Raw genomic sequence first — 14,304 nt, 5'->3', positions numbered from 1 at the left:
CCACGGACTGCAGCCCACCAGACTCCTCCATCCATGGGATTTTTCTAAGCAGGAGTACTGGAGTGACTTGCCATTGCCTTCTCCGTCAGTGGGTGCACTTGACCATTTATGAGTCTCCCTATCCGCCCCCAAGCTGTAAATGCAGAAAGGGGCCTCGGCCCAGCGTGTTCAGTCCCAGGACCCCTGCACCTGCTGTATCTTCTTCCAGGATGTTTCCCCAGACAGTCTCAGGGCTCCCGTGTCTCCCTATCTAAGACAGCAGCCCCCCTTGTTTTTTCTTTAGAGCACACATCACGGCCCAATAGTGCATTTTCTATAATCGTTCAGTGCGTCCCCCTGTACATGGTGCAGAGTGTTGTCTTCTGTCTTGACGTCAGCGTATCCTCAGCACTTAGGACAGTGCCCGGCTCCTCAACAAACCTCTGCTGATTGAATGAATGGAGGTGGGGACTCTGTTTCTTTTGTGTCCCCTCCACCATGGGATGTGTCCTCTCTTAAAGTGAGAAGTGAGAGTCACTCAGTCTTGTCCGACTCTTTGTGATCCCATGGACTATACAGTCCATGGAATTCTTCAGGCCAGAATACTGGAGTGGGTAGCTTTTCCCTTCTTCAGGGGATCTTCCCAACCCAGGGATCAAAGCAAGGTCTCCCTCACTGCAGGCAGATTTTTTACCAACTGAGCTATCAGGAGCCAGCCCTTATATGATTATATGTGGGATTATAGGATTAACACAGTCTTTATCAGAATAACAGCTAAACAACTGGTTGCTAACTCAGTAATTTCTATGTCATTTGTTGGAAACTTTTAATCTAAAAACTTGGAAAATAGTGTATCTTCCTAATGATTTGTATAAAAGTATTTTTTAGGAAAAAATATAAAGCCATCAACTGATCACTTTGTTATAATTATGTTACCTCATCTGTGATGGACTGTTGAGAAAACATTTTAAAACTTTTGTGTTGGTCCATCTTGGACATAACAGCCCACTGAATCTGATTAACAAATCCAGTCTTCTAACAATTAACAAATCTTCTGAGACTACTGGCAGGTAATTATGAATTAAGGAGAAAAAATTCTATTTAAATGCTTTAGTAGTATATCTGAAAAAAGTGTTAGTCCAGAAACAGTATGAACGCTGAACTAACAGATGTTAATGAATCCTTTTCGACTTAATGAAGCGATGGTTTGTGTGTCTATGTCCTGGAGTCCTGCTTCTGATCACAGACCCAGTGTCCAGAGTGTCCCCTTAGGACTCTTCTGTCCTGAGTCCAAAGCACAGGGCCACTTGTGGCTAGGGAGGAGTGGAGAAAGGGGCTGACGTTTACTGAGCGTGTTGGTGGTTTGATTTCTCAGAACATGTGGATGACGTTGTCATTGACGTTCTTCTGAGATGAAGAAACTGAGGTTTAGTCTCTTGTCTGATGTCGTCAGGCTCCTGAGAGGGACTGAGCTGCAGTCTGCTGCCTCCAGATTCTCCGTCTGACTCACTCACAGGCTGAGCTCTGGCCCAGGTTCCTGAGATTTTCTCTGCGAAGGGCTGGGGCACTCAGACCTGCCTGTGGTCACGGGGGCCCCACACCTGGGCACTTGCTTCCTTAGAGGGGTTGTGGACCCTTTGGGGTTAGACTGGGGCTGAGTTCCTAGGGGTCTGCATTTAAAATGTAGAAGCATTTATTTTTCCTGTGAAAAAATTTAAGGTTGAATAGTGAGGGGGATCTTGACTATAGAGAACTGGCACGTGCTCTGAGACGTTGGGGATTTCCACTGTGATTCGGGCCATTTGCATTCCATTCTTTTATTTTCATGTTTGGAAAGTGTTCAGTCCTAATGGAAGAAGACTTGCTTCCTGGATGGAACTGGGAATATTGCAGAGACTAATGGAGGCCACGCTGGCATTCATTTTTTATCTAACACTCTTTGGGAACAAATGTCTAGCAAATGCACCGTGGCAAAGATTACCTAGAATCTATTAGTTTTTTTTTTGTTGTTGTTAATGTTTACATCGCTTCCCTGGTGGCTCAGAGGTTAAAGCGTCTGCCTCCAATGCGGGAGACCCGGGTTCGATCCCTGGGTCGGGAAGATCCCCTGGAGAAGGAAATGGCAACCCACTCCAGTACTCTTGCCTGGAGAATCCCATGGACAGAGAAGCCTGGTAGGCTATAGTCCACGGGGTCGCATAGGGTCGGACACGACTGAGCGACGGAACGGAACAGAACGGAATGTTTACATCATTAATTATAATCACTTAGAAAGCTGTCTAAAAATGTACACATTTTTATATGACATAGATCCCTCTCCTCCCATTCCTACATAGCAATAAAATAGTATTTTAGTTCAGTAGAATTTCGGAATCTCAGTGTTACTCAATTGTCTTTCTTTATGAAACACGTATGTAATTGTTAAGCTGAGTTTTAGGGAAAAACCTTAGCTGTTTGTACCTCCTTCGGTGGACTGCTTTTTAGAATTTTGTAAGCAGGATTAGGTTCAAATTTGCTGCTGATAAACTTAAGAACCTAGTTGGATTAATTGATTTATGCTTATTTAATTTTTATTATTGATTTGGTATTTAAACTGCAGCTCTTTGACTGCTGTGTAGTCTTTGTCTTATTCTTTTCAAAATACAAGTTTCCAGTCTGAAGCACCCCATTAATGTGCATTTGTATACGGCGCCTTTTACATTGTAGGTGTATCTGTCAGGTGTTGGAGGAGAAGATCACAATCTTAGTCACTCATCACCTGCAGTTCCTAGAAGATGCAAGTCAGATTCTGATATTGAAAGATGTGAGTAGTTTCTGGAAGTCTGTGGAATTGCGAGCACTCAGGTGTGTTGAAGGACAGACCTCCCCGCGGTCACTCTCCTCGCATTCATAGTAAATACCCTCTTCTCCCTGAGTTTTATGCCCTCTTCTTCTCAGAGCTGCTGTTCATGCCTTGGAGGATAATCCAAAGACCGGTAGCCCGCAAGGCTCTTCTGTTCATGGGATTTGCCAGGCAAGAATACTGGAGGGGGTTGCCATGCCCTCCTCCAGGGGATCTTCCCGACCCAGGAACTGAAACTGAGTCTCTTATCATCGAACACTGTCTCATTGGCAGGCAGGTTCTTTACCACTAGCGCCACCTGGAAAGCCCAGAAATATCTCTGCTACACTGTAAGCCTATACTCTTGGGCTTCCCTTGTGGCTCAGTTGGTAAGGAATCCGCTTGCAATGTAGGAGACCTGGGTTCCATCCCTGGGTTGGGAAGGTCCCCTGGAGAAGGGAAAGGCTACTCACTCTAGTACCCTGTCCTGGAGAATTTTATGGACTGTATAGTCCATGGGGTCGCAAAGAGTCGGACACGACTGAGCGACTTTCACTTTCTTTCACACTCTAAGCCTCATAAACCCTAGGTTACTGAATCATCACTCTTCTAATGAAATCTGTTAAGTATTTAGAATTAATCTGTTAAGTGTTTAGAAATCTGTTAAGTGTTTAGTTTGTTTAGAATTTTTTATTTTCTTTTCCCATGACTTAAGTCAAAGTGTATTACTTAGAAATTAGAGATAATAATACCTGTTTGTATCCAGGTGATCGTTATACCTAGTTTGCTTCAAGAGCATCTACCATTAGCACCAGAAGCGAGGCTGGGTAGCCGAGCACCCGGGGCAGAGACACTCACTCAGCTGGTGTCCCCCGTTGCTGGTCTCCCTGCCCAGGTCTCTATGTGCCTGATACGTGTGAGGGTCTGTGCAGCAGGAGGACAGGCCCTGCCCTCACGGGGCTCCTGTTCTTACGGGGAGGATGTGACAGAGAGGGAGCGAGGGTGACATCCTGGCTACCTCCCTGAGGAGCTGGTGACTCACGGGGTCTGAGTGACATGAAGGTGGGGGCCACACAGTAACCTGGGTGAGGGGGTCTGGGCAGGGGCTCCTAAGGAAGGGGCGACCTGGCAGGTTGGAGGAACAGCGGGAAGACCAGCGTGTCTGACGAGAGTGAGCAGGGGAGCGAAAGGGAGCTGGTTTCTGAGCAGTGGGCAGGGACCAGGAGTGGAATGGAAGCCTTGCACGGTCCAGAGCAGAGGAGGTGTGTGGTCTGATGTGGGAGTTAAGAGATTCCTCCGATGGTCACTGGAGGGGAGACAGAAGCAGCAGTTAGGAATCTTGGTAAAGCTGAGAAGACAGAAGTGTGGGCTCAGGCTAGAGTATCAGTTTTTAGAACTACTGCAACGTAGTACTGCGAGCTGAGTGACTTACAACAGCCGAAGTGTATTGTCTCCCTGCTCTGGAGCTACAGATCCCAAATCCAGGTGCTGGCAGGGCCGTGCTTTCCCTGCAGGCTCCAGGGGAGAATCCTTTCTTCCAGCCTCTGGTGTTCACGGGCCTTCCTTGGTGTTCCTTGGCTTCCAGCTGCAGCACGGTGGTCTCTGCCTCTGATGTCGCATGGCCATTGTCCCCTGGTTGTCCCTGTGTCAGTCTGGGCCTCTTCTCATAAGAACATCGGTCATAGGGGATGTAGGGTCACTCTGCTCCAGTGTGACCTCATCTTAACTTGATTACATCTGCAGAGACCCTGCTTCCAAATAAGGTCACATTCACAGGTGTCATGTTTGAACATATCTTTTTGAGGAGGGGGCACCATCCAACCCACAGCTCCTAGCATGGTTGAGGGTGGAGTGGAGATTAGTGAGAAGTGTTCAGACTTGGAGGTCGTTTGATGCTTCGCTCCTTGGCTTTTTTACTTCTGGGTCTCAGTACCTTTGTTGTTAACCCCTGAGTGTTCCACAGGCCCTTGATCGGACCCCTGACTTCTGAAATGAATCTCTGCTCCAAGAAAGATTATTAAAATACAGAACCCCTGCCTCTCTGGAAGCAGTTCCATATGTCAACTCTTTCTCCACTCCTCTAGAAGGGGCTAAGGTTTGCAAGGTTGAGAGCAGCTGATTTCATGTGCAGAGGGGGTGAATCTAGTGTGTAAACCCAGTGTTGACAGTGTTATGAGCATAGGATGAGTGGGCAGGAGTATAATTTATTTAACCCAGTCCCTAGATGTGTTTTGGGGCCCCCTTATTGCTTCCTTTGAGGACACTACCCCCAATTTTAGTACTAACAAAACAACTATTTGTCCACTGGTGAGCACTCCTGGATGAGTTGGGGACCAGCCTCACTGTTTGTCAGGTCCCTCTCTCACAGCAGAGAGGGGATGGCTGCCCCCATGTCCCCTCAAAATTGTCAGCACTTGACTGCCGAGTGAAATTGCTGTCTTTGTACTACCAGTCATTTAATTGTGCATATTACAGATTTGATGTGGTGAATGGTGATTTCATTAAAGAGGTGTGTGAATTTTGCCTCCCAAGTGGAACAAGACACAGTACGTTCTGCATAATTTTCTAGTTCTGCAGTATCTGACGGTACCCAAAGGCTTCCCTGCGTTTCTCCCAATGGACCCCCTCAGCGGACAGGGGTCCCAGCGAGGGTCCTGGGCCAGCTCCCTCTACCTGAGCTGCCTCAACCAGAGTTGTTCTCATTTGATGAGTTTTGATCCTGACATATTTTTCCTCTGATGTTTTATTTGCTACTGAGTGAATAAACTGAGTTTGGTTTCATGGGGTCAGAAAAGAGCAAAACATTTGCACATTATTTTATATGACTTTGGAAGGGAGGGCAACTGTGCAAGGATGTGTCACATGTGTTCAAAGAAAGTGATTTGATTGGCTGTAGCTTAAGCAGTTGCCTGATTTGGGGAAACCTGGTTGGATGCTTGTGGTTGGTCGTTCCTAAGTTTTTTCTTGGATCTGAGTGCATTGATTCTGGCTTAGGGTTTGGTTTGTGGGCACAGACTGTCAGGATTTTAGAGCCACCCCAGCCCCATGGTTTCCTTGTTTAATTACTTTAAAAGGTGTAATATTGAATTTTCAGTTGGGAACTTGTTGAGAGTGTGGGGGTAGTTGTAGAGACCATGGAGAGGCCTCTCATGGATTTTCTGTCTGGGGCTGGTTCCCGTTATCCCAGCTGGGCACATGATAGTATGACAGTGCCAGTGGTCAATGAAGATTTAATGAGTGACTCTTACCTATATGCAGATGTACTTGTGCCCACCTCTGGGTTAAGTTTAAATTTCTTTCCTGGAATTGTCACATTTGTCTAAAAAGACTGTGCTGATCCTCCCACCAACCTCTGTGCTTCTTGCTTCCCAAAGTGCCCAGGGTAATCATGTCAACTGCCTCCATTTTTAATGCATGAGCACACCTTTCTTTCATATCCCCCAGCACCTGACACAGGTACAGGGTTTGACAGGGAACGCAATGCTCAGTTCTGTACTGAGTTGACTGAACTAGATTTCTCAACAAGAATTCTAGACGCAGGAATCTTTTTTTTTTTTCACCAAAATCATAATTTAAGACCAGATAACTTTTTTGATTAGTATTTAGGTTGGTTTAATATTATCAAATATAAATTAATTTCTCTCAATTTTTTTTTTACTTTTAGGGCAAAATGGTGGAAAGAGGAACTTACTCTGAGTTTCTGAAATCCGGGGTAGATATTTTTTCCCCTTTTGAGAAGGGGAATGAGCAGTCTGAGCCATCTCCAGTTCCAGGAACTCCCACTGTAATCTCTGAGTCTTTGGTTCAGTCTCTCCAGTCTCCCAGACCCTCACTGAAAGATGCGGCTCCAGAGGACCAAGATGTGAGTTTCTCATCCTGCACATCCTGCAGTGTGCCCAGGTCTGTCTGCTCCTGGTGATCTCATGAACCTTCAGTCTGCTTGTGACACCTTCATTTGTCCCAAAGTAGACCCTAAGGTTCCTAAAGTCTTGTTCCATGGAATTAGTAGAGTTAGAAGAGCATGAGGGGAGCAAGCCTGCTTGGGGTTCCCCTTTGGTGTAGGATGGAGAATCTTATGGAGATCAGTAGTGGGCGCGCTGCTATGAATTCCATGTGGCTGACACTGATTGAGAACTCTTCAGTTTACCTTAGTTACATCCTAATCATGCTGGTGGCCCCTGGCTTCTCTTATGCACCCAGAGGCTTAATGTGAAGACCCCCTTAGACTGAGTCCTGCTGTTGCCATGTTGAATCAGCTACTTTTTCTATATGTTGGAATGTTCTGGCACTTCAGGTGACTGATGGTAGTATTTTGCCTCACTGTCAGATGGCTTGTGATAGGTCAGAGGTAATGTGGACAAAGGACCTCTAGTTCCTGTCCTCCTTTCTTACCCCTCAAGACTGAGAACCACATCTTATCAACCTTGAATCCCAGTCACCAGGGTAGAGCTGAGGACACACTAGGCTTCTGTGATGCTATAATGCATTCTAAGTTCTCCAGATAGAAATGAGGAAATGCACTAGATCTCCCTTAAAAACATACGCAGATATTCCTTTGATAGCCACACCCTCAGTATCCAAACTCGGGAGCCTGGAATGGTTCTGATAAGTATTCAGATTAGCTATTCACTTTCTAAATTCAGGAATCACTCTCTGAAACTTAGGAACCAAATAGATTCAGATCATATGCTTGCAATGTGCTATCCAAACTCGTATTACTCCAGCTGACCCTGTGAACTCAGTTTACTGTATTTGGCTAGTATTTTGAGCCCCAAATATGTTTTCTTTTCTATCATTTTTTTTTCTGTTGGCAATGTACCCAAATCCTTTATTAAAGTGTTTAAAGAAATATGTGCCATTGGCCCTTTCACAAGTATAGGCATAAATGAAATAACATATAACCAGATCATACTAGAAGCAACCCTGGGCTAGGAGACACAAAGTATCGCTCCTTGTTAGCTGTGTGACTTGGAGCAAGTTACTTTACCTCTCTGAGCTTCAGAGAGGTAAATAGGGATGCAGAGTGGGGACAATGACCATAGGAGTAAACACAATTATATCATTCAGGTCTCAGCTCAAGTGTTTCCTGCTCAGAGTGACACTATCATTGAATGACACAAGTCATCTAGAGGGATGCATTAGCTCCATATCATTTTGTGTGTTATCTTAGATCAAACTTCTGCATTTATACTTTAATTGATTTTGTTGTGTGTGTTGAGAGTCATGATATATTTTAAGCATAACTACCCAACATTGAATGAACTCATGTGAATGACATTTCCTTATTTCTAATAGATTCCTAGAAGTAGAATGGCTAGGTCTAAGTGTAAACACATATGTGATTTGGCCAGATATCCCTACACCTTTCTCTGTAGGAGGTGGACCATCCTGAACCCCTACCAGTATATGAGGTGTGTCTGTTTCCCACAGCTTTGCAATGGAGGACATTGCTGATCTCTTGAAATTTGGGATTCATTTTTTATTTTTTATTTTTTTTTTAAAAGTTGAAGGAGTTTATTCCCACTAAACCTGCCTTACAAGAACTGCTGAAAGGAGTTTTTCAAGATGAAATGAAAGGACATTAACTAGTAATATGAAAATATACAATATACTGATAAAGTTAAATTTGTAGTCAAATTCAGAATACTCTAATACTGTAACATGGTGGGATGTTAAACACTTAACTGTAAAATAAAGTTTAAAGAATAAAAGTATTTTTTAAAAACTACAACCTCACACCAGCCAGAATGGCTGTCATCATAAAACCCACAAACAATATAAATGCTGGAGAGTGTGTGGAGAGAAATTCTCCAACTGTTTGTGGGAATGTAAATTGGTACAGCCACTATGGAGAACAGTATGGAAGTTTCTTTTTTTTTTTTTTTTTTTTTGACTTTTAACAGTAAAATTTTTTTAATAGCCAAAGCAGATGTCACCATTAATGACGTCAGTGTTTTTCTAGGTATGAGAAGAAGCAAGAATTGGAACTCATAAAACCTTTTTCTGAAAAGATCTGACTATCTGAAGGCCTGTTCTGCCAGTTTTTTCAGAGCACAGAGTGCCTCATTCCTGATTTTCACCCTGAACTTCTTTCAGGGGGTGTTGAAGCTCAGCAGCTTGCAATGGTCATGACATAATCTTTGTAGAGGCAGCTGGCAAGTACCAACTTCTAGTCAGCAGGGTCTCTTCATAGCCACATATCCGACCATGTGACACCATTTTATGGCCATTGTGTCCCGCGGTGCTGGGAAGGCTCATTCCCAGGTCTAGGGAAGCGATGGGCCACTCAGTGTGCTAAAATTGGACCAGGCCTTGCAAGTAGCAAAAGTCTCTGGACCACTGTCTTACTAGCCTCCTGGTCCAGGAAAATATTCCCCCTTGTTGCTTTTTCTCATACCCAGAGTCACATTATTACAATTATTGATCTCATATGGAACTGCATATCAGCATTATATCACAGGCTCAGTGAAACAAGTGACATAGAAAATAATATAGCCATAGCTAGCAGTTAAGAGTAAAATAAGAATTATAAGTCAAGAACTTTTCTTAGATAAAGCCTGGTATACCCCAAGTCACCTGACTTCATTTGTTAAATGACTATAGCCTGGTGTTAATCTCCTGGTTGTACATTATGGAGCATCTGACCTTTATCTGAAGATTGGTTACTGAGATAAGCCTTAGAAACTAACCTAGAGTGTCCTTTTTAATAACTTAGTTAAATCTTTTAGCAGTATCACGTAACAAGGAACTGTTTCAGCAGTGAGTCTTAGTAAACACTGCTGCTGCTGCTGCTAAGTCACTTCAGTCGTGTCCGACTCTGTGTGACCCCATAGACGGAAGCCCACCAGGCTCCCCCGTCCCTGGGATTCTCCAGGCAAGAACACTGGAGTGGGTTGCCATAGACATTAACAAAACTAGAAACTTAATTTAACAATTTACAAACTTAATATTCCATGATTTTTCATTATGGAGGCATTAACCCTGTAGCCAGGAAGGCTTTAACCCATCAAATAAAAAATGAGGTTTGTCAGGGAGCTGGGAAAAGCCAAGCAGCCATCTTGGATTTCCCATAGCCCTGACTCTGATTTCCAGCTATTTTTTTAATTTTCCAATTTAGAAGCAGACTGTTGCCATGGTTTAAGGACATTAGGATGGCACAAGTCTAACAGAGTTTTGTATAAGCAGAATGAGCTTTTACATGTCTACAAACCTGACAATTGGATTAATTTCTAAAACTAGCATAGGATCAGGCCTATGGTAGAAAAGCATTTGATTTATATGCAGAGGTCTAAGAAGTCAAGAAAACATTATAAATGATTATACGAATACGAATCAGGTCCAGCATCTTGGGCAAGCTGTCTACCTCCGATGTCATCATCTTCTCATCCTGGTGTAGTGTAGTTTCTTCTGGAAAAAGTCCTTCCATCCAGGTTGGAGACAGTCCCTTAAATTATGTCTTTTTCTAGTCCTGGTTGCAGGTCATGAGGCATCTGATCTTCATCCAAAGATAGATCACTGAGACAAGCTTCAGAAACAAACCTAGGGTGCTCTTCAAGACCTCAACCAAATCCCAGTTCAGAAACTTGTATTTATCCAAAAGTTGTTTTTATAAATCTTCTGCGCGCTCAAAGTCCCACTGGGGCCGGGTCAATGGAAATCCCTCATCAATTAGGTTCGCCTGCAGGGTGGGCCTCCCGTCCACACCCTGGATATGTTTCTGAGCTTCCAATAGAATCCGCTCCCGGTCTTCCGTGGTGAAGAGCACCTGTAACAGCTACTGACAGTCATCCCAGGTGGGATTATGGGTGAAAAGGATAGAAACAAAAGGCTTTATCCATGCTGGTGGGTTTTCCACCAGATCTTGCCAGACCAGGATATAGGGCATCTGGTCCGGGTGGCCGGAAGGGCCGGGCGTGAGAACCTTCCCCCAACAGCCCGGATGGTGGGCAGACTGAAGGTTCCCTCTCTCGGCCACCCGACATTAAAAGTGGGCCACTCTGAGGAGCAGAGCGTCACCAGCTTATTCCTCTTCACTAGCAGAGACAAGTCTCGCGACCTAGATTTAAAGTCAGAGAAATGATCCATCATGAGGGAGAGCCAGGTAGAGCTTCCTTGACCCATGACCACAGAACAGATTATGGGAGAGAACAGACACAGGACAGAGAGACAATGCGGGCACACACGAAAACAGGACAAACTGAGGACAGACAAACGTCGGCCGAAAACACACTACTAGGTTTCTGAGACCTCTGAGGCTTCCTGCAGTTTAAAGTAACCTTACCGTAGGGTGTCCACTGCCCACCAGATTCCGGATTGGGAGAGACCTCCTCTCTCCCGCAGAGCCAGCTGCCTTCCAGCGCGAATGCTGGGCCTCGGCCTTACGCTGGCTATGGCGACCGATTCACCCCTGAACAGACCTTGCAGATCCAGCTGCCTTCCAGCGCGAATGCTGGGCCTCGGCCTTACGCTGGCTATGGCGATCGCCCCTGAACAGACCTTGCACCAGTGCTATAATCAGCCCTCCTCCGGGCTGATGAACCCCTTCTGCCGGGAGAGCGTTATTCTCCCCAGTCAGAGGGATCCCGGACGAGCCCCCAAATGTTATGCCCTGAGTCCGGTCCCCCCATACTGGTAGAATAAGACACCCGCAGCAATGCAAAAGCAAGAATGGGGTTTATTTCTAGCTTGAGCTAGGGCTCATGCCTCCTCTAGCGCAGTGGAGTGGGACAAGAGCCGGGATTCATTTTTTAAAATTGCATCTCTCACTGCCATTTTTCCATTCTAGACTGAGAATATACAAGTTACACTACCTCTGGAGGGCCATTTGGAAGGAAAAGTTGGTTTTCAGACATATGTGAATTACTTCACAGCTGATACTGACTGGCCTGTCATCATCATCCTTATTCTAGTCAACATCGCAGCTCAGGTACGTAAGGGTGTTTATTTTGGTTTGTGCACTCAGCTTGATATTTATATACTATTTATACTGTATTTTTATAATTATTTAAAAATATATATATTAAGAGATTTATCTCAAAGACTTTGCTCATGCAGTTGTGAGTCTAGCTTGGTGAATGTGAAATCTGAAAGGCAGGCCTGCAGACTGAAACCTTAGACAGGAGCTGACCCTGATGTCTTGAGACAGAATTTCTTCCTCCTTTAGGAAGCCTCAGGTTTTGCTCTTCAAGCCTTCATCTGACTGGATGAGGCCACCACAGTGTTGAGGGTGGTCTCCTCTCCTAAGGTTCCGATGATGGATGTGAACCACATCCACAAAATACGTTCACAGAAACATCTAGATGAGTGTTTGGTTGAATCACTGGAGACTGACCCAGCCAAGCTGAAACCCAGAACTGACCATCACTGTACCTGTCAAGCTTTTGCTTTGAAAAAAATCCGAACATCTATACTGTTATTACTGCCTTTTGCAGTCCACTTGGATTTGCATTGACATACATTATATTTGGAGAGCAAAGTCTTCTAGGGAAAAGGGGATTTCTTTTAAACATATTAAGTTGTAAGATGCCCTCCCCTGACCTGTGGTTATCTGGGGTGTGGGACTTGGTACAGACCTGAGCTGGAAGGACTGACTCTGTATTCTGGAGCCTTTCCATCCCCCATCCTAGTGAGCAGTGTGTGAGGGCTCAGTAATGGCAGTGTGAGTGACTGTTGTTTCCTGCCTCAGGTTGCCTATGTCCTGCAGGATTGGTGGCTTACATCCTGGTGAGTGATTCCTGGTCTGACCCAAAGTACTGTGAAATCTACACAAAGCCCCCTTTCCCACAGAGTCAGGGGGAGAGATAGGGCTTGTTTAGCCTCCTCTTCCGACCCTCACGTAGGTTCCCTGAAGAAAGATGAAAGTTCCTGCAGGTGGTGTGTGGTCCCCACATGGTCTCTACCCATGTCCCTGTAGCAGCTTCTTTACAGACAATTCTTTTTCTTTTTTTGAACTTTTAATATTGTATTGCAATATAGCCGATCAACAATGTTTTGATAGTTTTACATGAACAGTGAAGGGATGCAGCCATACATATATATTTATCCATTCTCCCCCAGACTTCCCTCCCATCCAGGCTGCCACATAACACTGGGCAGAGTTCCATGTGCTATACAATAAGCCCTCGTTGGTTACCTGTTTTAAATATAGCAGTGTGTGCATAAGCATCCAAACATTCTATCTATCCTTCCCCTTGGCAACCATAAGTTCATTTTCTAAGTCTGTCTTCACAGATAATTTTGAAAACTGAAAGTCATGATTCAGATTTTTAAAAGGGAAACACACAGAGGGTCTTGTGAGCTGGGAAACACTTTCCAGCATAAAGTACATTTCTTGAGTTGAGGTAATTTTTTGTGATATTTGTGTAAAATCTGTGTATATCTATAGTGTAATATTTTTTATTTCCTGTTCTGCAGGGCAAATCTACAAAGTGTCCTGTATTCTGGGACATTTGTAAAAGATGAAGAGGTAGTGTTCATTCTGAACTGGTACTTAGGAGCTTATTCAGGTAAAGTTGAGTCATCTGCTCTATAATACTAGAGTTTAAGGTGCTTGCAATGAGTCTGCATGAGCAAGAGGGCTTCCAGAGTAATTCAGTAATGTCTTAATAGATTAAGTATCTGAATCACATTTACGTTGTGAGTTAACTAGAATAGTTATTTTAAAGATCTACTAGAAGAAAAGAGGTTGAATGAAGACTCTTAACTTGGTCCATACTGGATTTTGGTAGTTAAACCAGGATTGCATATTGAGAAAATCAGCCACTGGAAATATGTAGCTACTGTGTATTCTAATAGGTGCTTTAACTAAATCTTATATTGCTGTATGGACGGGTAAGGGGATTAGAAATGGATCCCCACCCCGTGGTTCAGGTTGTTCTGATTCTGTCTGAGTAAATCTTGGCTTTTATTGATGTTGGATGAAATCTTCTGGCAGCGTGAGCCCCAGATAAAGCATTATTCCCTCCCAGGTATGCCAAGCTCGCCTTGCCCTACTGCTCATCTCCTGGGCTTCACTAATAACTTGAGAAGCTAAGCAGGGGAAGTCCAGTGTCTGGAATTAGGATTCCTTCTCTTTCTTGCCCTGAGATCACAGTGTTATCTCCTCCCCAACTGTGTGATTAATTCAAAATTCGGCTTGCCAGACTAATATTATCATGACTGTCTCTATTCACAAGAGTATTTAGATTATATATAGCATAGCATTCAGTTCAGTTCAGTTCCGTCGCTCAGTCGTGTCCGACTCTTAGTGACCCCATGAACCACAGCATGCCAGGCCTCCCTGTCCATCACCAACTCCCGGAGTTCACTCAAACTCATGTCCATCGAGTCGGCGATGCCATCCAGCCATCTCATTCTCTGTCGTCCCCGTCTCCTCCTACCCTCAATCGCTCCCAGCATCAGAGTCTTTTCCAGTGAGTCAACTCGTCGCATGAGGTGGCCAAAGTATTGGAATTTCAGCTTCAGCATAAGTCCTTCCAATGAACACCCAGGATTAATCTCGTTTA

The 14,304-nt window shown here is 44.5% G+C and overlaps 1 protein-coding gene across 1 annotated transcript in view; it reads left to right on the top strand.

Annotated features, from left to right (window-relative positions):
- The window catches only part of LOC148775806 (ATP-binding cassette sub-family C member 4-like), a 154,549-nt gene that overhangs the window by 55,051 nt on the left and 85,194 nt on the right, over positions 1–14,304 (top strand). The window contains exons 14-18 of the mRNA XM_088842648.1: positions 2,686–2,782; positions 6,465–6,662; positions 11,586–11,726; positions 12,486–12,523; positions 13,214–13,305. Coding sequence (XP_088698774.1) covers positions 2,686–2,782; positions 6,465–6,662; positions 11,586–11,726; positions 12,486–12,523; positions 13,214–13,305 — 566 coding nt within the window. The remainder of the gene's footprint in view (positions 1–2,685; positions 2,783–6,464; positions 6,663–11,585; positions 11,727–12,485; positions 12,524–13,213; positions 13,306–14,304) is intronic.

Source organism: Moschus berezovskii, chromosome 13 (assembly GCF_049115385.1).
Source record: "Moschus berezovskii isolate FMDL1 chromosome 13, NW_MosBer_1.0, whole genome shotgun sequence".
Taxonomy (NCBI): domain Eukaryota; kingdom Metazoa; phylum Chordata; class Mammalia; order Artiodactyla; family Moschidae; genus Moschus; species Moschus berezovskii.
The sequence above is the reverse complement of the archived record's forward strand: the minus strand, read 5'-3'. Positions and strand labels throughout refer to the sequence as shown.